Raw genomic sequence first — 21,143 nt, 5'->3', positions numbered from 1 at the left:
ATTTTTTGTCAAGTGGGGAACTCATGTTGCGATCTGGAGAGGCTCGGATAGTTCCACTAATGGATTCATATTCTAGGTGGCTGGCCACTATAACTGGACTTTGTCTTGTGTACAAGAGGAAGCCCCACCATTGCGCAATCTGGATCTCGCAAATCTTCACATGACTTGCTCCCCAAATTCACTATAATGTAACTGCATTTTTATTAAGAAGCAGAGTGCACATCCAACAGCTGTTATAGAAAGGAGTTCTTTCATGAGATAAGTATTTCATAAGTTCTTTCAATCATTAAACAAACTAAGTCACAATACAGCCATAAAGTGTGCCGTGGGATGAAAAATGACTCAGATTCCATACAATTCACGGAATCAAATTGGCTGAACCATCTAAATTCTAAACTGAGTAAACTCTATGTTTACAACATACATGCATACATATTTTCAATGATTATAAACTCCCCCAAACTAATGGCATTCTATAACCATGCCAAGAAAGTTGTCGTAGCCAAAATTCCAACAACCGATTGCATCAGCTTGGCCGTTCTACCAATATAAGCATTGTTTGTGTGATTATCATTTTGGGTCTGCTGGTTTCCGGAGGAGAGGGTTTCTGTAGCAGGTGGAGGTGGAGAAATGGGAGGGACATCACAAGTGCCAAACTTAGCGTTTTCCTGCACATGTCATTGATAAACGGTCAAATACAAGATTGAGGTTTACGATTAAAGGTTTCCGATGTACATTACCACAATTTCATCGTTCTACATTTAGTAACATAAAGATCAATTCGTTACTTTATAGTGGTAAAAACAAACAGTATTTTGTAGCCTCTGTTCAGTCTTTTATATAATCATGGTATTTCAACTAAAAAAAAGTAGTAACAATGCATAAGGTGGAAGAAACCAAACCTTGCAATAGGCTATGTTGTCGCACCCACAAGTGAGATGACCGTTGGCTTCATCAACGGCTAGTGGTGCTCCTCCGCCATCACTCCTCTATAAAACATCATTATTATCATCAATATTTATAGATTATGATTTTTTTTTTGTTTGCTAAGTTGAGAGTAATGAATAATTAGCATCATGAATGGTTTGATAAAAATTTAGCAAGTAACTACTTGGTAATAATCAACCGCAATGAAATTGGCCCAACGATTGCCGGCTGCTTCATGACAAGTCTTCGTCATATCAAGTAGTGGAGCCGAATTGTCAGCGCAGGCCTGAGATCGATTTGGAGCAGAATGAAAGTAGTTGACCAGAACCAATGATCTAGACTCTGTGTTCATTGCGGGTGATTCTGCACGGCTTGGACAAGAACCAGCTTTCATGCCATCATCTCCATCTGAAGTTCCCACGCTCAATCAATATTAGTTATCACCATTCTAAAAACCAATACTACCATTTATTCTGTTTTTCCTAAAAAATCTTTTTAACAAAGAAATCATAAAAAATGATTTTTGATAAGCTCATTTTAAGAGATTGATAATTTGCACAAAGTCTTAACTTTAAACTTTATTGTCATTATTGTACACTAAATCTTAAACCCAACAAAACAGTAACATAAAGTAACACTAACAAACAGTTTTTAACTTCAAATAATAAATTGAAGAAAGTGTTTTTATTCTCTATGTTTTTTGTGAAATGCAATCAAGGTTCCTGGACTCTATCAATGAATTTAGTTTTTAACCTTTAAAAAGCGTGTGAATTTAGTCTCTCTTCTTTGAGAATTCATGTTTTTAAGGACTGTAACTTCACATGCTTTTTAAATGTTTGAGAACCAAATTTATTAATATAAATAATTTTTTTTGGGTACAAATATATGAACATGCAATAACTTTAACCACATTTGACTGAAACTATAGAGTAAAATCACTTTTTTTTTCTTTAAAAAAATGGTAGACTTATTCAAAAAGTTTTAACTTAAATACAAGTAAAACAAGCTTGAACTTTGAAACGAAAACAGAAAGGCAGGGAACTCACATTGGTTTTCTACAACGTATGTCCACTGATAAGCAATGTTCTCAGAAGCTTCCTTGGCAGATTTGGAGGTGAAGACGACTAGGCGCTGATTCTTCTGAACCATGTCATCGACGGTTGGCCAATCTCCACCATTCTTGGGCATGCGAGACACCGGGAATATGTACTTGCTCAGCCCTGAATCTTTGAACACCTTTGTTAGGCCCTGAGGAGCTGTGACATAGTCCTCAATGAAGATCGTGATAATTTCTGATGGATTTCCATCTAGAAATGTCCGCATGTCTTTAAGCACGTTTATGGCGGGTTGCTGCATATTGATATGGACATTTGGATGTTACACCACAACAACAAAATTTGGACCAAACTTGTGTCACATTGAAGAAACTAGAAAGCAGGGGCCACGCACTTACAAATGCAGTGAAGTTGAAACATTTGCTTTGGAAGGAGTGGCACAACCAGATGTCCTTTTGAAAATCATACATATCCAACATAAATCCTCTAACTCCGTTCTGTAAGTGTATCCAATACAAAATAAAGCGTAAAGGGGTCGTTCTCAATAGACTCTGAATGAAATTAAAACAACCATAATCGTATATTAAAATATCAACAGTAAATTATTATGGTAATTTACATAAATATGTATACATATTGTATTACAATTTTATAATTTATAATATAGGTATTTCATTTTTTAAAATACATCCCCCATTTTAATTTTTTAAAGGAACATAACTATAGTCGGATTTTGCGAATGATCCGGGTGCAAAATTGGGATTCACAGATTGTTTTGTTTAATTCATCAAGATGCTTATCCTTCAAATTAAATGGGTGAAATGTTCAAATGGATTACATTATGTTGTAAATGTGGTTGATTCATTCATCACATCAGCAACTCAACTTAAAATGTAATTTTTTATTTATTAAAAATGTGATTATTTCATTTTGCCACACTTCACAATAAAATCCACCCCCCTCCCCCAAGGCTTTTTCTTTCTTTTTGTTTTTAAAAGTCAAAAAACAGCTACTGTATGCTTCAATTATTGTGCAGTTACCACATGATTCACACTGACCATCTTCCGAAAGAAAATAAAAGGACAACTGTGCTTTTTATGTTTTTATAGTAGAAATTAAAGAATATTAAAAGATTTATAGTATTTTTATATATACTCAATCAAGTGAGTTATAAAAAAAATTATTTCTGTTTCTAATAAAAAAATACATGATTTATTAAAAATATATAATTAAGATTAATATAAGTACACATTCCAATCACATTCAAAATTTAGTTGCACCCATCTCAATTGAGTGACAGTGATAAAGTATTTCCTAAGTGAGCAAACGGAGTTTGACAAGACCAATTCCCAAAGTAAGATCTATGTATTAATGGTTATTTTTTAACCAAAATAAAATATTCGATGTTTAAATTACACAACTTTATAATTTTATCCAACAACCACTGACGCTTAGATTCTCTACTGGATTTTATTTTTAAATTCAACAAGTATACCTGTTATATTAAAAAAATGTTTATTCACATGCAAACAAAGAAATCAAAGGAATGAAAAGGAGGGAGCCGTGCAATGCATGGCTGTAAAAAAAAATCAGTACTACCTTGTAATTGAATAATCTTTACAAATTGCAACAATCCCTTTTGAAACCAACTTGGTTTGTTTAATCTTTGAAGGAAGAAAGGAAACATAATAGAAAAGTTACAAGTTTTTAAAAAGAATCTCTTAAAATGAATTAAAAATATTTTTTTTTCACAAAATGTGCTACAAATACAATTAATTTTTTTATTTATAAAAAACTTTTATTGATATACTTTATTGCTTTTTTTTAGCAATGTTTTTTAATAAATATTTTAAATGACTTTCTTAATAAACATACTTAAATTAGTTTCTTAATCAGATGCCCTTTGAAATTTGCGAGCATAATCTTAGTTGTGCTTTGCCATATTCCTAATTCCTAATTTACTAATACTAAATCAATACCAGTTAGGCGGAAGGAATCTCAGTTCCAACCTTATTAATTCTTTCTACCACACAAAAAATCTGTATTTTCTGTTTCTTTTAATTTAATCCATGGCTACACATTATGATAAAAAAATGAAAAGAGAATAGAATCTTACCTTGAGTTGTTCAGCAACTGTGTCTTCCTGGTTCATAGGGGCTACAAGGACAGATCCGGTGGCGGATCTGGCTCCGGCCAGAGCATAAGAGTTGTGAGTCGTGAGCCATGAATAGCGGTTAAACGGTAAGCCTTTCACCTGATCAACAAATTCCCAAAATCCAAACTCAATTCAACATTAATTCGAAATACTAGAGAAATTCAAGTGATTAATTTATTTTATATAAAAAAAATTGAGTAAGAAATTGGGAAAAGGAACAAACCCTAGAGGTGGGGCTCAATGGTTGTATCCGCGAACATCTGGTTCGGGTATTCCCATTGGCAGGACATGTTTGGCAGCTGAGTCCAGCGTCGCATTTGTTGTCTGACCCGCAAGTTTCTCCGATCTGCTACCTCGGACTCAGTCAGAGAAACAAAATAAGAAAAAAAAAAGCGGTTGAGAAATTAAGCATTTATTAGAAAATGACCTTGGAAGCGGAGGAAGAGGTGAAGAGACAGATAGCGATTAGCAGAAGTATGCGAATGCTCTGCAGAAAATGAAACATGAATCATATGCAAGGAGTGTTGATGTTTAAAATAAAATTAAAAATTAAAAAAGACGTGACATGATGAACATTTAATGTAAGATAGCTAACTAGGCATGGAATGGGCTTCATTTGCGCTTTCCGGTTTGAGAGGGTCTGTTTCTCAGGTTCTGTTCTGTATGTCTTTGTGCACTGACACTTCTCTTTTTCAGATAAGAGGAAAGTTCTAACAATAAAAGGACAACAAATTTGGTGAGCAAGCCAAGCCAGGGAAGGTGAGGATTGGGAACTACACTGATATCACATATCAACCGATTGGGTATCGTATTTTCTGTCTTGTTATCCTTCTGTTCTGTTCTGTTCTGTGTTACCTATATGCATTTTCCTTCTCTCTCTCTTTTTTTTTTTTTTTCTTTTACAGAATTTTGGAGATAATTAATAGTAGAATATGATTTTTCAAAAATTAGATTTGAAAGTTGAAACATGCTTATAAGCAATTATCTTTGCTAAATTAAGAGATCTTGAAAATAATAATCAACAGGGTGGTCCTCACTGTAGTTGTTTTGAAAGATTAATTAGAGAGGTGGTCAATAATTGAATTAGCAAAATTTTAGAAGACTAAACTTGTTTTGGTTGTATGACTCGTCTACAATACTAATAGGTAGTCTAAACAATTTGATTTATATATTTTTAATTTATAATACTAATGCTAAAATTTACATATAAAATTTTACAAAAACTACTCAAATCCAGTCATAGTAACCAAGTCTTATTAGTATAATTTCTTTTATCCTGCCATCCTATTTATAAATAATATGTATGATAAAATTATTTATTGTTATAATAATTACTTTAAAAATCATACATCAAATAATTTCTAATCAGATGATAATGTGAAAATATATACACTAACCATGAATTAAAATTAAATTCCTTAAATTTTTCCTTCCCTATATTGAAAATATAATTTCATCGTTATTAAAAAACGATCAATAGCTTGAATTTGATGAAAGACACGTTGATGTAAGTTATAAGTAGTATTTTAGAATAAGATAAATATTTATTATATAAAATATATTACAATTAAAATTATAATAAATAAATACCTTTAAACATATATTATATTTTAGATTTATAATCCATAATTTAAATTGTGACATAAGGTCTTTTTAATAATTGATCATTTATTTAAAAAAAAGTAAAATTATTATTTTTTATATTACTAGTAATTATTTAAGAAACCAACATTATATTCATTTTATTTTGAGATATTACATTAACTATTACTTAGTGATTTGAATTTTAATTTAGTAATCATTAACGTTAAATTTCAAAGCCACGCATCAACAGGCAAATCTAGCGAGTGGTAGTATAAAATGCATTAACAATTGCGTGGAATACGGATGAGAGTTCTCTAGAGTTTAAGGACTAAATGCACGACTCGGAGTTCTCCATCTCATCATGTGTTTTTTTTTTTAGATTACATTTATAACTTTTTTATTTGGCTTAATAAGCAATATGGTTCCGTAATTTATTAAAAACGCTTAATTAGGTTTCTTAGTTTTTCAAGTATGCAATTGAATCTTTTTATTTTTTAATTTTACCAAATTGAATCCTTTCCATTAGATTTAGCAAATGTACGTTAGGGGATGAGTTATGGCTGTTATCAATTACGAACAGTGAGGAATTAAAATGTCACAATAATTATTGTTATTTTAAAATTAAAAAATAAATATAATCTTAAAATGAGTGAACAAAATTTCGCAACACAGCATCCCCTCCCGAACCCCCTCAAATTCCATATCCTAACATATATGAAGAAAGAAATTTGAGCAATGCGTTAGAGAGATCAACACTGGCACACCGGAAAGAATTCAATCGGATAAAATTAAAAAACCAAAAATGATCCAATTACATACTCAAAAAACTAAACATCTAATTAAACATTTTTAATAAATTAAGTGATCAAATTGGATACTAAGCCTTATTAATTACATTTTTCACTAAGTGAAAGGACACGGTACGTATGTCGATATCTAAAGCAAAAGCCAATAGACAGATAGATGTATTACTATTAAATTGGAAGGGATGTCTCTGTTTTATTTAGGCCACTTCATTTGCTTTAATGGAAACGAAAGACGAAAGGTTGTAATTTCAAACTTTGCTCTCGCTATTGTTCAATATTCAAAGTTCTGAATAGGCAATAGAGAATATTTAAACACTTTTAAGTGAAGCGAGAATAGTTCAAAGCTGTTTATCTCATGATGCCCTCCCTTTCACGTTAATAAAAAATTTAAAGAGAGAGAGAGAATATACCTCAGCTTAGCCTTTTAATTTCAATTTATCATATACTTTCGACTTAGACGACACATGTTTCATCAAGTGAATGTCAAAGGTTTTGATAAATTGAATTAGATTACCGGAATTTATATAAAATCAAGAGTCAAGTTATGAAAAAAAGGATGCAAAACTGTTATGAGAAAATATTTAATGCTTAACACCAAACTACCAGTAAACATAAATTATCATTAAATATTTAATGCAAAATTGTTATGAGAAAATATTTAATGCTAACACAAATTGGTATGGACTGCCAGGAAGTTCTAATTCACCAGACTATATACCAGTAAACGTAAATACAAATTAAAATACACATTTGTTTGTATTAAAGGGAAAAATTGCAATTCTCTTAGATCGAGTATGGAATATAAATTATTACATTCCGGTGAATTTTGGATTGGAAATGTAATTCATAGCATATTCATCCTGCCTTGTTAATTTCCGGCGATTTTGGTACGAGATTGGTTGTGAATATAAAAAAAATCATTGAAAATAAAATAGCGTGAAAAATAATATAAAAATAATGTTATATTTGTATCGATGGTGTTTTTAGTCATTTGACACTCTTGTGTGGGAATGCCAAAGTTTGTAATGATAATTGAGGGAATGTCATGGTCACCACCAAAATTTGAGTCCTATTTCTGTATGATAATATAATAGAAAGTAGAAGAGAAAGGTACATGAAATGATAAAAAGAATGGTTCGCGTTGAAAATAAATTGGCAAAAATTAACGAACCTTTCAACAAGCTAGGTGATTAACAAATAATAATTAAGCTGACATCATGGACGGAGTCAGGATGGATCAATTATAAAACTAAAGTTGATGCAATAAATATATAAACATCAAATTTCATAAAAAAAAAAATATAATTATATTTTTTAAAGAATCTAAAAACATACAATAGAAAATATATTTTTATATATAAACATGTATTTATTTTTTATTGGATCTTTTAGTTTAATTACCGTTGTAAAAAAATTAGTCACAAACACTTAACTAGAAGTATAGTTAGGAGACAAATGCTTTTGGAATATATTGTAAGTATAAATGAGACAATTATGAGAGTTTTTGGTAAGGTTGCTAATAGGTTAAGTGTGAAAATACTCACGAAATAATATTTGGATTAAATTGAGCTGGAGAAGTTAAAAATTTTCCTAGTTAGGGAAGGACAGATTATTAAGCTACAAAGTATAAGAGTCAGTGTACTGAATCAATCACATCTTCTTAATTACTTTAAATCCCTTTTATGAGTTGACAGATTCATCTAGTAGTTTACAATCAGATCCCTTACTTTGACTCGCTTTAGCAACTCTAATAAACTCAAGTCTCATACGGAAAAAAAAAAAGTGAACTAAACTAAGAAAGAAAGAAAAATAGTGAATGGTGAATTAAATTAAACATATATTTTACAGTTTGATTTATATAACACCCATTTTCCTTATAGTTGACCGATTTCGGCGACCTAAACTATGGCGTTACCCTGCTTATGTACTTGTACGTAGTGTTGCATTGTTTCCCTTTCTTCTTCGGGATCTTGAAGTCGACGATCTTAATTTTGCCATTGCCGGAAACGAAAATGTTTAGAGAGTGCAGTGAAAGAAGCCGGTGACTGTGATAATAGTAATTCAATTACTGAAGAAAGCGTACACTGCGACGGTGGGTTTCCTCGTGATTGCGCTATTTTAGCGTACACCTGTCCTCGTCGTCTTTTCGCCATTTTCATCGGAGTTTGATCGTAAACACAAAAAGCGGAGATATATAAATATAAAATACTAACTGACTTATCAATCCATTAATTTCACTGCTCTTTCTAAACCGAATCCTATTAATTAAAACTTCTTTCGCGGCAAATCACCAACGCGTATAATTTAATCACTATATCCTACTCTTTTATTGCTAGCACTCCTTGTGCAGCAATTCTGCCCTAATTTGCCTTTTAAAAAATCCTATTCCTACTAAATTCACATATTATAACCTGAACCAACACATGCTTAAATTATTCGGCTTGCAATTTTTTTAACGAGAAAACTAATTAAAGATAATTTTTTGAGTTTACTATACCAACAACTGTGTTTGAATCTAAGACTTCCCTACAAACCCTAGGCACCGCAGATATGTAAAGAAAAACTAAAACAAGAAATTTCTCAATGAAATTCCCTCAACATTCAATGCCATAATCTAACCTTCACAGTTTATTTAATAGAAGATATAGCTTGTTATCAACCCTAAAAGACCAAATTTGAAGTTCTTGATCTTCTTCAAACTTATTAGCAGATACCATACTATTCCAATTTTTTACCAAGTTATAGGTGTCAGTCCTTTGCATGCTCCACTTCTTCAATGGTAAAATAAATTCTCTCATACATGGGTCCAACACAGTTACTTCCACACCAACAAGTCGTCCTTTTCCATTAGTGTCATCTCTTTCATCCAATTTTGCAATCTCAGCTTCTGTCAGGAATTCACACATAATTTCATTTATTGGCATTGACAAACGATTGCTATTTGGTTTCACATCTGAACAGAAGAGTTTCTTGTGCATGAGAAATTTAATATCATGACCATTCAACTCAGTGACTCGGTTCTTGATTTCTGCAGGCAAATCTGGTGTTTGGTTGTTCTGCATCAAGATTATCTTTTTTGGTTTTTTAATCACTGCTGGCATGGGTCTTTCCTCTTTGGGCATCCCTTCGATTTGTCTGCATGTACATACACAAGAGTCATGTATTTAATACATACAGAATAACATATAAACTACACAAATTGAGTTACAATTTAATAAGCACCTTTTTCCGGTCACCCTCTGATCAGTGTTTTTTGTCTTTGACTTCGATTCAACACTTGAATGTAGTTTTCTGAAATTATTTAATTGAACCAACTCTTCTTCGCTATACAACTGGGTCACATGTTGTGATATTGCCAAATGCAAAATGCAAGGCTTAAAGGGTTTGCAAACCATCTTCTTAAGCGACTTCCAATCTGTAATAGTTGCAACCAATTCCTTTAAAGTTTCCAAGCTCCTCATGGTGGTATAAAAAAATAAAGCTTAAGAGTTGAAAATACGAAAGAAAGAGGAAATAATTGTGAGATGATTGAACAGATTTTTAATTTGCGGAAGAAGCGTAGACGGCAAGGGTTTTAAAGAAGATAATTTTCGCAATAAAATTAATGATAAGAAAATTCCATATGATTTTTAGAATAATTTGATTTACTTATCTTGATAAATCTCCTACATATCAAAAAAATTATTATAAAAAGATAAAGCTGTTTGAAAATATCAATCATAAATTTGACAATAATTTATTTAATTAAAATTAGTTTTGGATTCAAATAATTTTTCAATTTAATTGTGATTTTTTTAACTTTTAAAAAATGATTTCTTTATTTGTAGCGTATAGGTCTTCGTTATGAGTGGTGAAACCATGAAAATTTGATTATCTCGTTTATTTAATATATATATATATATATATATATATATATATATATATATATATATTAAAAGAATAATATCGTCATATGGAATAGATTAATTAACACTTTATGAATCAAAATTAATATAAAATATTTTTCATATATTTGTTTTATTATTAGAAGCTCTAGAATAGTTTCTTAAAGATTAATTTTATGACTTATATACTAATTGTAATTACCCAAATCAGAGGAGACGTAGTTTAGATGAGTTCCAAGATTTCACCCACCAAAAGGTACACTCACTCTATTAAGGAAGTATGATATGATATAACCTACAAAATAAAAGATTCTGGTGTTCAAGTAAGTATGGAATGAATTGATAATAGAATAAAAATAGTGAGATAGTACCTGATACTCATAACGTGGGATAGGAGCTTTGGATTTTTGATTGTAGGAGTTATTACGATGGTCTAACAACACTTTTAGATAATTCTTAACTTTTAAACAATAGCCCGTAAATAATTCAGTTTGTAGATAAATTTAATAGATAATTTATAGTTTGTAGATAATTCATCATGTATAGATAATCCAATGAATTATAGATAATCTATTGCTTATAAGTAATTAATTTATTGTAGATAACTAGGTACGACAACTTGATAAAGAAATAATAGTATTATCATTAAGATTTAAATATATAGATATTTGTTAATAACGTATAAGTTCAATAGTTTGACGGCTGAGGGAGATGCGTCTGCACCCTGGTGTTAGGCTAGGCTGACTAGGAAAGCTAACTTGCACATTTTAGTGTCACAAATTTATTATAGAAGTATAATTATATTTAATAAAAATTTTAAAGAATATAATGATATTAAAATATAAGAAACTGAGAATTAAAAGTTAATGTCTAAAAAAACTCTACTTAATTAAACTAATATATCGACAAATGTTATAACTGAAATATTACAAGATATAAAAATAAGGTTAAGTTGTAAAATTTGTGCCTTTATAATTTTGAATTCGCAACTTTGATCCTTAATTGAATGCTAGTTTTAGTTTCAATAAGACTTGAACTCATCATCTTTTATTTAAAAATAAACTAACAAATAGTTAAAGAAACATGTTTTATTTCATTAGTTTTGTAAATACTATTTTACATATATCATTAGTAAAGAGTTATAAAAATTTATTCTAATGTAAAATATATATAAATTTAAAATTATTTTATGTAATTTATACATATTATCTAAATTAAAAATAATATTTAAATAATCTAAAAAATTATTATTTTTTATAATTAAAATAAGTTTCTTATTATTTATATGCACATAATTTTTATAAATTACATAAAATAATTTACATATTAATTTATTTAATTTTCTTGATTTATATAATTGGTATTGAAAAAATTATTTACTAAATAAATTTTTATAGTTAACAGGAAAATAGTCCGAAAAATTTAAATATTCCAATTTTATTAATTTATATAATTGGAATATAAATAATTTAAAAATTAAAACAAATTTATTTATTTGTATAAATTACATATTAATTTATGCAATTATATTGATTTATATAATTAGAGTAAAAGTAATCTGTATATTAAAATAAGTTTACAAAAATAATTTATATATTAATTTATAAAATTTAATTATAAATTGGTAAAATAAAAATGAAAATATGTAAATTATTCAAAATAAAAAATATGTAAAATGAAATAGAATAAAATAATTATATATTAAATATTTTTTAATTTATAAATTTGTATAATTCAAAATAAAAAAACTCTTTATTAATGATAAACATAAAATATTATTTATAAATTTAACTAAAAAAATTAATTATGTTATTGATATATTACCTTATATTTAAATATAAGAGATCATGAGTTCAACTCATATTGAGAATCATTTTTATTTTGGATAATTAACTAATAGTTAATGGATGAAAGGATCAAAATTGATGTTTATTCTTAATTTTATTTTTAATATAAATTATATTTTAAAATTTACTTAATTATATTTTAAAATTTAATTCTAGAAATAATTATATTTAAATGTTAATTTTTATTAAAATATAGAATAATTAAATATATTTTTAGAATTTTTCGTAATGATAATGACATTTTTTAAAATAGATTTTCTATTTCCTGTTTAATAGATTTTATTGTAAAGATAATATATTTTTTTCAATTTAAAAAATGTATTTGAGTATCATTTATTTTATTTATATTTTTAATAAAGTCTGTTATTATAATCTTTTATTCTATTTTGAAGGTTATAAATTATTGCACTTGCAATCAAAAAGTCTTATTAGTCTTTCTTTATATTGATTTTATTATAATTTATTTGGAAACTTAAAGTTATTTATTAACATTATTAAAAAAACTGATTTTTATTACACAAGTTTAACCACGGTTCTTTTAACACTATTGTCGTCTTGATAACTGCTAAATAATAGTGAATTAATAGTGGAAAATCGATCTGAAATTAACTTATAATTAATTATTTAGCAGTTATTTATGCTTTAATTTGGAAAGATTTAATTAATTTCAAATTTTGATTGCAGATGTGAAAAAAGGAAGGTATAACAAGCAAAAAGGAGCCGAAATAAAGAAGAAGAAAAAAAGAAGAAAATCAGAAGAAGCACAAGTCCAGTAAGGCGCTAAGCACAGGACGCGTCTAGCGCGCAAGAGGGCAAGGCGCTAAGCACACGACACTCGTTGATCACGAGGTGGCGCTGAGCGCGAGGCTTCGCGTCCAGCGAGACTACGAAGGCCCAAAACCCAATTTTGTATCTATAAATAAAAGGGTCAGCTTAGGAAAACGATGACACTTTCTCAGAGCTCAGTTTTCAGACTTCTGCCCTCAGTTCTCTCCTTTTCCTTCCCTTTTCTTATATTCTTATTACCTTTCTTTCACTCCCCTTTTTATTGTAAAGCCCTCATGACTATGAGTGACTAAATCCCTAACTAGGGTCTGGCAGGCCTAAAAAACCAATGATGTATAGAGTATTTCAAGAGTTATCAATAAAAAGAGGATTTCCTTCCAGGTTCTTTTATTTACCGTTCTTTCTTATTTATCCTGTATTTTGGACCTTATTTTCTGTTAGGGTTTAGTCCACTCGGGAGAGGGTAAAGCCTAATTAGGGGTAAGGAATGAATACTTAAATCCGTTTTAAGGGTTAGTCCACTCGGGAAAGGGTAACGCTTAATAGAACAATAAAAGGAAGAAATTATCGGGTTATCATTAGAGGGTTTTCATTCCAGGTTCTTTTATCTATTTTTCTTTCTTATTTATTCTGCATCTCAGTCTTTATTTTCTGTTAGTCTTTAGTCCACTCGGAAGAGGATAAAGCCTAATTAGGGGGTAAGGAATGAATGCGTGAATCTGTTTTAGGGGTTAGTCCACTCGGGAGAGGGTAACGCTTAATAGAACAATAAAAGAAAGAAATCATAGGGTTAGCATTAACCCGATGTCCATGCTTTAGCGAACATCTAGAATTTAATCTTAATGCATCTTAGTTATTGAGTCTTCGCAAAGGGCATTTGGAAGATAGGTAATTAAGGTAGGCTTGTCATCGTGAGGCATCAGGGGCAAGTAGATGGATAGATGTGGGGCAGAATTAGTTCACTGATATTGATAACAGACAAATTCTAAATCCATATATCTAGGTTGATTAGACTTGTTATGTTTTAACAATTTTATTATATAGATTTTATTCCCTATTTTATTGTTTGAAGTTTCTTATTATATTGTTGGGTTTTCTTAGAAGTAGTTATTCCTTATTGTTGGGTTTTCTTATAAGTAGTTATTTCTTATTTTACTGTTAGGTTTTATTAGGAGTAGTTATCCCCTGTGTAGGAGTAGGTATTTAAGCTTATTAGATTTAGTAATATTTTATAAACTTTATTCTTTATTATTGCTTTAGTTTCCTTTAATTTAGAAGTAGCTGCTTAGATTTAAATTACTTTATCCTTTAATCTTTTCTTTAAATCTTTTATCTTATCTATTATCTTTCTTTATCTTTTATTTTAAATTTCTTATCCCTTACTAGATTTAAATTGCATTTAATTTTAGACACTAAATTTACACTTTGCAAACTGAAAAGTACTTCACATAAGTGCAACAAAATCTCTGTGGTACAACACTGACCGAGAGATTATTACTACGAGCGATTTAGTATACTTGCCAAAGAGCTAACACGTCTTTAAAACTATGATATTTTCATAAATACAAGAAATTTTAAAGATAATTTTTATGAAAATGTTATTGAAATCACAAAACAACACGACACATCAAATGATCTTTGTAATAGATTTTTTTAAGTTAAATTTATCTTTTGTGTGAATAAATTTCTATTATATGTTATCAAATCCTTTTGGAAAATACATGATTAGTATTTGATTAAAAATTAGATATATGTTAATTTGTACAATGACTCATAATATTTATTTCCATTTGCCTATGTTCCTGATAAGATTGCAATTAGGCTAAAAATAAATATGGTCCAATTTATTTTACCTTGCAATATATGTGAGCGGATGAAATGGAAATCTAAGTTAATTAGTTGGGTGGATGGAAAATAATTAAAGAATAAGGAAATAGTTTGAAATTAAATTAAAGAAAAATAGAACAAAAGCAATTTTTTATATTTAGAAGTTTCTTTTTTTACTTTCTCTTTAACCAAAAAAAATATATCATTCTTATTTTTACATAAAAAAAACTATCATTCTTTTTGTTTTAGGAAAAAAAAAATATGACTTACTAATAAATAGGAATGATCACCAACTCACTTTAGAAAGTAAATTAAGCCATAATAATCATAAATGTGTTTATGCATCACAGCTCATAAATGTAAAACAAGAATACATATAGCAGAGAGCAACAAACATGGCTCCCTCTGCAGGATATAAACAAAAAAACGCCTAACCCCTTAAACCATATGAAGGAAATAAGAGGCACTAGTAAGTAGTAACCCACCACCAAGCCTTCATATAATCACTCTCCAACTTTACTTTTTAACAGCACCAAGCCCACACAAAAATTAGAGACCTGTACACTTGAAAATTGGCATCACCACAGCTGCACATATATAATTCCAATTTGGTTCCTAACCAGCTTCCTTCTGCGCACGTGTGAACATCTGATAAAAGTAAAACTAATACATCCAAGGAGAAGCTAACAGTAACACATAACATCTGAAAAATTTGCCACACACGTATTATAATTTACTTGATAAACTTGTTGCTTCCCTCTGTTTGCTTCCGAAAACATCTCTGACATTTACATATATTGATCATTATAAGCAGACCCGAACACCCACAATATCATCCTCTGTCAAATATTTCCTTTACTAATTAATTATCTAAATTAATCTAATAATCGCCAACAATCTCCACCATGGTCCAGTCCACTGAAACGAGAATGTTCAGAGGCTTCACATTGCCTTCAACGAAGCAGGTGTACGTGATCAATGAATGCCATCTTGATAATGATAATTCAATTACTGAAGAAAGGGTTGGCGGGAAGGTATGAACCAACACATGGTTAAATTATTCAACATGCCTTTTTATTAACCAGAAAACTATATATATATATATATATATATATATATATATATAAGCAACTGCGGTTGAATCTAAGACTTCCTACAAACCCTAAGCAATGTAAAGAAAAACTAAAAATATAAACAAATTTAATGAAATTCACAGTTTGTTTAGTAGAAGATATAGCTTGTTATCAACCCTAAAAGACCAAATTTGGAGCTCGTGGCCTTCTTCGAACTCATTGATAAATACGATCCTATTCCAATTTGTTACGAGGTTATAGGTGTCAGTCCTTTGCATGCTCCACTTCTTCAATGCTAAACTAAATTCTCTCAGACATGGGTCTAACACAGTCACTTCGAGACCAACCAGCCGTCCTTTTCCATTGCTTCCATCTCTTTCATCCAATTTTTCAATCTCTTCTTGTGTGAGAAATTCACACATAATCTCATTCATGGGCATCGAGAGACGATTGTTGTTCGGCCTCACATCTGAACAGAAGAGTCTCTTGTGCATCAAATATTTAAGATCATGACCACTCAACTCAGTGACTCGATTCTTGAATTGTACAGGCAAATCTGGTGATGGTCCGCTATGTTCCAAGATTATCCTTCTTGGCAAATCTGATGATGTTCCACTATGTCCCAAGACTATCCTTCTGGACAAATCTGGTGATGGTTCGTTCTGTACCAAGATTATTTTTCTTGGTTTTTTAATCATTGCGGGCATGATTCTTTCCTCTTTAGGTCTCTCCTCAATTTGTCTGAAAGTACATACACAAGAGAATCATATATTTAATACATCAAGAATAACATTTAATTAAATGACATAAATGGGAGCCCAGGCCCCACCCACCTTTTTTTGGCCACCCTCTTGTCAGTCTTGTTAGTATTTGGCTTCGATTCAGCCCTCGAGAGTAGTTTGCTGAAATTCTTTAATTGAATCAACTGTTCTTCGCTATATAAGTGGGGCGCATCTTGTGATATTGCCAAATGCAAAATGGAAGGCTTAAAGGGTTTGCAAGACATCTTCTCAAGCGACTTCCAATCTGTAACGCTTGCCACCAATTCCTTTAAAGTTTTCAAGTCCCTCATGGTGGTCAAAGGAATAAAGCTTAAGAGTTGAAAACACAAATGAAAGAGGAAATCGCTGTGAGACGATTGAACAAATTTTTTGCGGTAAAAGTTGGGAAGAGTGGTGAGGGTTTTAAAGAGAAGAAAATTTTCCCGCTAAAAATAACTTTAAAATAATTTGGTTTGCGTATGAGAGATAAATCTTCTATAAAAAAAGATTATTATACAAAGATAAAACTGTTTCAAAATATCAATCACATAAATTTGACTTGACAATAATTTATTTAGCGATAGATAGTTTTAGATTCTAATATTTACTTCAACTTAATTCTGATATCTTTTTTTGTAACTTTAAAAAAAAAATCGATCGCTTTATCTGTAATGTGTACGTCGTGTAGGTCTTCGGTATGATTGATGAAACTGAAACCGTGAAAAATCCATTTATCTAGTTCATCTACGTAAAATCCAATTTAAATCTTCTTTTAGAATAAATACTTAGATCAGATCCAATTGATCTTATAATTAATCAATAACGATTTATCTTATCTTATCTTCAAATCAAATGGACTATTTAATGAACACTTTATGGATAAAAAAATAGGATAAAATGATTTTTTGACAGAATATTTTTTAAAAAATTATTAAAATTTCTTGAATAGTTTCTTAAAAATTAATTTTATGACTCATATATTCTAGCATTTAATTAATTTATTACTCACTAATCAGGGTTGCAGGTCTACTATGAGGTTTGAATAAAAGAAAAAAAGGTTTACATGCAAGGAGGTTTATAATAAGAGATAACTTAGATTATCTTGGAAACAAGAAAAGAAATTTAACCCTAATCACAATCTTTCTGTAAAACTAATACTATCAGTTTCAATGGAGTAGAGAGTTTAATTAATCTTAAAAATATGCTAACAAAATGTTTAAATAATATATTTATACTCTATTAATAATCTTAATGTAGATTTAATACTCAATAATTAATCTAATAATTAAAAGACTTAATAATAATAATATATTTTAATATTATAGGAGAGTGATTCAATTAGGTACAATTCTTAGTTCACATTGATCTTACAAGAGTCACATTAATTGTAATACTTATATTATCATATATTTTTCAACGAATCCAACTTATAAGCATTATCATTTATTTTTCTAGAACTTAAAAAGGTACATCTCTTCTTTGGTTGTAACTTGGGTTTTTTTGTTAAAACCTCACAACCATATCTTGCAAGGGGATACCGACCGAAGGAAAAAAAAGAAACAAAATAGAAAACCATAGAAAGTAAAGAAAAAAGAAATAAAATAGAAAAACCATTGAAAGCAAAACAAAATTGTGATATCAACAAAATGAATATCTGTACACTTGGCCAAAGGTGGCGGCAAGTAATCCTCCTATGCCTACTTAATTCACAGCTAATGATGAAATACAGAGCATCAACGAACGTGATCGACTGTGGCCCGTACGATCTGATGACCATGGAATGGAACAATCAACGCTGCACTTCCAACTACTTCACCTAACGCTTGTCCAGCCATCCGATTCTGACCAATTCGCCGGCGTCTGATCGGTGAGCAGCCGCCGAAACCGATTCTCCGGCGAACACGAGGACCCGAATTCCGCCATACGCCACTCATCAGAATCAGGGGAAGACGGAAGCCACGTCGTTACGGTGGAAGCCCAGTGAGTTAAATCAAAGTGTGTCCTCGGTGACGGAGACGGTAACGGCAACGGCTCATTAACTTTGTGAAAAGAAACCGTTTCATTGTTAACGAAAGGGTGATGCAAAAGCATCTCAGCGCTCCACCTCTTCATTGGATCCTTAACGAAACATTTCAAAAGAAAATCTTTTCCCTCTTCTGATAACTCTTCTGGAATCTTGGGCAATTCTTCTCCCACCCCAATTCGAATCAACAACGACCATATATTCGATCCGCGAACATCCCACGCGGGTTTTCCGGTCAGCATCTCCACGACTGCGCAGCCCAAAGCCCAAATATCCGCCGGCGACTCGTACTCATTGTCGTTCACAGATTCCGGCGACATAAACAACGGCGTCCCCCTGCACTCAAACGTCCCCTGTTTCTCCCCTTTCTCCTTCGCGAGCCCAAAATCGGCGATCTTAACATCCCCATTCTCAAAAACGAGAATGTTTTGAAGCTTCACATCGCAGTGAACATAACCGTTGTCGTGAATATGTTTTAGACCTTCGACGATCGACCTCGTACACCTCCGAACGTAAGACTCCGGAAGCCTCCCGCCGTGTCTTTTGACCTGATCGGCGAGAGAACCACCGGCGGCGTATTCGAGGAAAATGTTGTAATACTCTTCTCCGTTTTCAATAGTGTGATCATGGCCGAAACATTTGATGACATAAGGGGAAGCTCCAAGGCAATCGAGTATCTCCTTCTCGTTTTTCAGCATAGACGAGGAGAGAACATCGGAGGATTTGACGGCGGTGGGAGAAGGAAAATGAATGGAAGTATTTGTGGGTATGGCTATGTTGACAGTGGCGAAGCTGCCAGTGCCGAGAGAGTCTCCGCGAACCCAAATCATGGTTATGAACAGTGTATGTGTGTGTTCTCTGTTTTGGAGGAGAAAGAAAACAAAAGAAGGAAAGGGTGTGTGTGTTTAATTCAAGTACTAGCTATAAGCGTGGGCGCCGAACTGAATTTGGCGGCAAGGAATATTTGAAGCACGTGATAATTAAGGATATTTTCCGCGAAGGACCCTTTTTCCTCTATGCCCCTCAACGTCTTTATTACTTTGTTTTCTTATTGGGATGGGAAAGTTCTCAATCTCAACGGGATTTTATATACAAAAATTTACAGATATATCATCCTAACTAACTTATCAATTTCACTGCGCTTTGAAAGGTCATACCAATGATATAAAAGACTCTTTTTTTTTTAATAATATTTTCGGCAATGTTATTTATTTATATATATATATATATTTTTAAATATTGTACTTATCTTTTATATTAAAATTTTAAGAATAGTATTAGATAAGATATACAGTTTTTATATGATTACTTTTTATTTATATCTTTTTTTATCAATTCTTTTATTTTTTATCTTTTTCAATTATCTTATTTTAAAAATTTGTAATTATTTTTATCTTAATTTTTTTAAGAATAATAAGTTGGATAAATTATTTAATAACCTTATCAAATATTAGATAAGATATCAAGTTTTTGGTATGATTTTTTTTATTTATGTTTTTTATCAAATCTATTTTATATTTTCTCAGCTATCTTTAAAATATTGTACTTTTTTTTATCTTAAATTTGTAAGGATAATAAGTCGGATAAATAATTCGATAAAGTTAGCAAATATTAGATAAGATATACAATTTTTTATATGATAACTTTTTGTTTATATCTTTTTTTTATCAAATATTTTATTTTTATCTTTTTCAATTACCTTATTTTAAAATATTGTACTTATTTTTTATCTTAAGTTTTAAAGAATAATAAGTAGGATATAAATAATTCGATAAATATTGTACTTTTTGCTAAGTGGTCAGCACATCTATTGCCTCGTGGTAAATATGGTGGAAGTTCATAGTACATTGGTACCCAACCTATGAATTACTTGTACTCTTCTGCTTATCAAAACAATTACTTGTTCTCTTCTATGGCATGGACAAAACCAGCACAGTGGAGGAAACTTCTTGGAGCAAGCATTCTTTTTCAGTTGAAATGCTATACCTAAGAATTTGGTGAAGCAAATTTTTACTACGTTTAAAATAGACTTTTTCCATTCTAACAAAAAAAACTACTTTTCTCTTTATTTTCATATTTCATTTTCTTATTTATTTATTTTTCTCTGCACTCAGACGAAAACTATATAAACTATATGTAATATTGTTTGAACATAAAAGTATACTCTGAGTTTATTCCATCCAAAAAAATTATATTTTACTTATATAATCTTATGACTTAACTTAATTTAATGTTGAAATACATTAATTAAAATAATTCTGGTTTGTTTCAAAATATTTATCATGCGTTCCTATTTTTTTACTTTTAGAAAAAAAAGTATTTATTTATTATTTTAAGAGTTTAAAATGATGTCAACTATTATTGTTTTAACTATACCTTTTATCTTCACTTTATTTTTTTATATACATAATTCTC

At 30.3% G+C, this 21,143-nt stretch overlaps 4 protein-coding genes across 6 annotated transcripts; all 4 read right to left on the bottom strand.

Annotated features, from left to right (window-relative positions):
* Nucleotides 1-231: 231 nt before the first annotated feature.
* On the bottom strand, nucleotides 232-5,041 carry LOC114421770 (PI-PLC X domain-containing protein At5g67130-like). 3 transcript variants are annotated; one of them, XM_028387838.1, is made up of 9 exons: nucleotides 4,703-5,041; nucleotides 4,565-4,624; nucleotides 4,361-4,483; nucleotides 4,099-4,236; nucleotides 2,381-2,479; nucleotides 1,974-2,277; nucleotides 1,112-1,335; nucleotides 903-989; nucleotides 232-668 (listed from the first exon to the last, which is right to left on the bottom strand). In XM_028387838.1, the coding sequence occupies exons 1-9, from the start codon at nucleotides 4,751-4,753 to the stop codon at nucleotides 474-476; spliced, it is 1,281 nt and encodes a 426-aa protein (XP_028243639.1). In that variant the 5' UTR covers nucleotides 4,754-5,041; the 3' UTR covers nucleotides 232-473. The 3 variants fall into 3 exon arrangements, with proteins under 3 accessions (XP_028243639.1, XP_028243648.1, XP_028243655.1); XM_028387847.1 differs by having other exon boundaries at nucleotides 4,712-5,040; XM_028387854.1 differs by having other exon boundaries at nucleotides 4,733-5,040.
* A 4,107-nt stretch (nucleotides 5,042-9,148) lies between these two features.
* Nucleotides 9,149-9,988, bottom strand: LOC114395950 (B3 domain-containing protein At2g24670-like). The gene is made up of 2 exons (XM_028357855.1): nucleotides 9,750-9,988; nucleotides 9,149-9,662 (listed from the first exon to the last, which is right to left on the bottom strand). The coding sequence occupies exons 1-2, from the start codon at nucleotides 9,986-9,988 to the stop codon at nucleotides 9,149-9,151; spliced, it is 753 nt and encodes a 250-aa protein (XP_028213656.1).
* Nucleotides 9,989-16,081: 6,093 nt separating this feature from the next.
* On the bottom strand, nucleotides 16,082-17,016 carry LOC114395853 (B3 domain-containing protein At2g31420-like). Its single transcript, XM_028357752.1, has 2 exons — nucleotides 16,778-17,016; nucleotides 16,082-16,685 (listed from the first exon to the last, which is right to left on the bottom strand). Exons 1-2 carry the CDS (start codon nucleotides 17,014-17,016, stop codon nucleotides 16,082-16,084), a joined length of 843 nt encoding a protein of 280 aa, XP_028213553.1.
* Nucleotides 17,017-18,318: 1,302 nt separating this feature from the next.
* On the bottom strand, nucleotides 18,319-19,667 carry LOC114421751 (mitogen-activated protein kinase kinase kinase 17-like). The gene has a single exon (XM_028387819.1). It carries the CDS (start codon nucleotides 19,556-19,558, stop codon nucleotides 18,518-18,520), a length of 1,041 nt encoding a protein of 346 aa, XP_028243620.1. The 5' UTR covers nucleotides 19,559-19,667; the 3' UTR covers nucleotides 18,319-18,517.
* Between the last annotated feature and the right edge of the window lie 1,476 nt (nucleotides 19,668-21,143).

Source organism: Glycine soja, chromosome 1 (assembly GCF_004193775.1).
Source record: "Glycine soja cultivar W05 chromosome 1, ASM419377v2, whole genome shotgun sequence".
Lineage (NCBI taxonomy): Eukaryota > Viridiplantae > Streptophyta > Magnoliopsida > Fabales > Fabaceae > Glycine > Glycine soja.
This window is presented reverse-complemented; position numbering and strand designations above follow the sequence as displayed.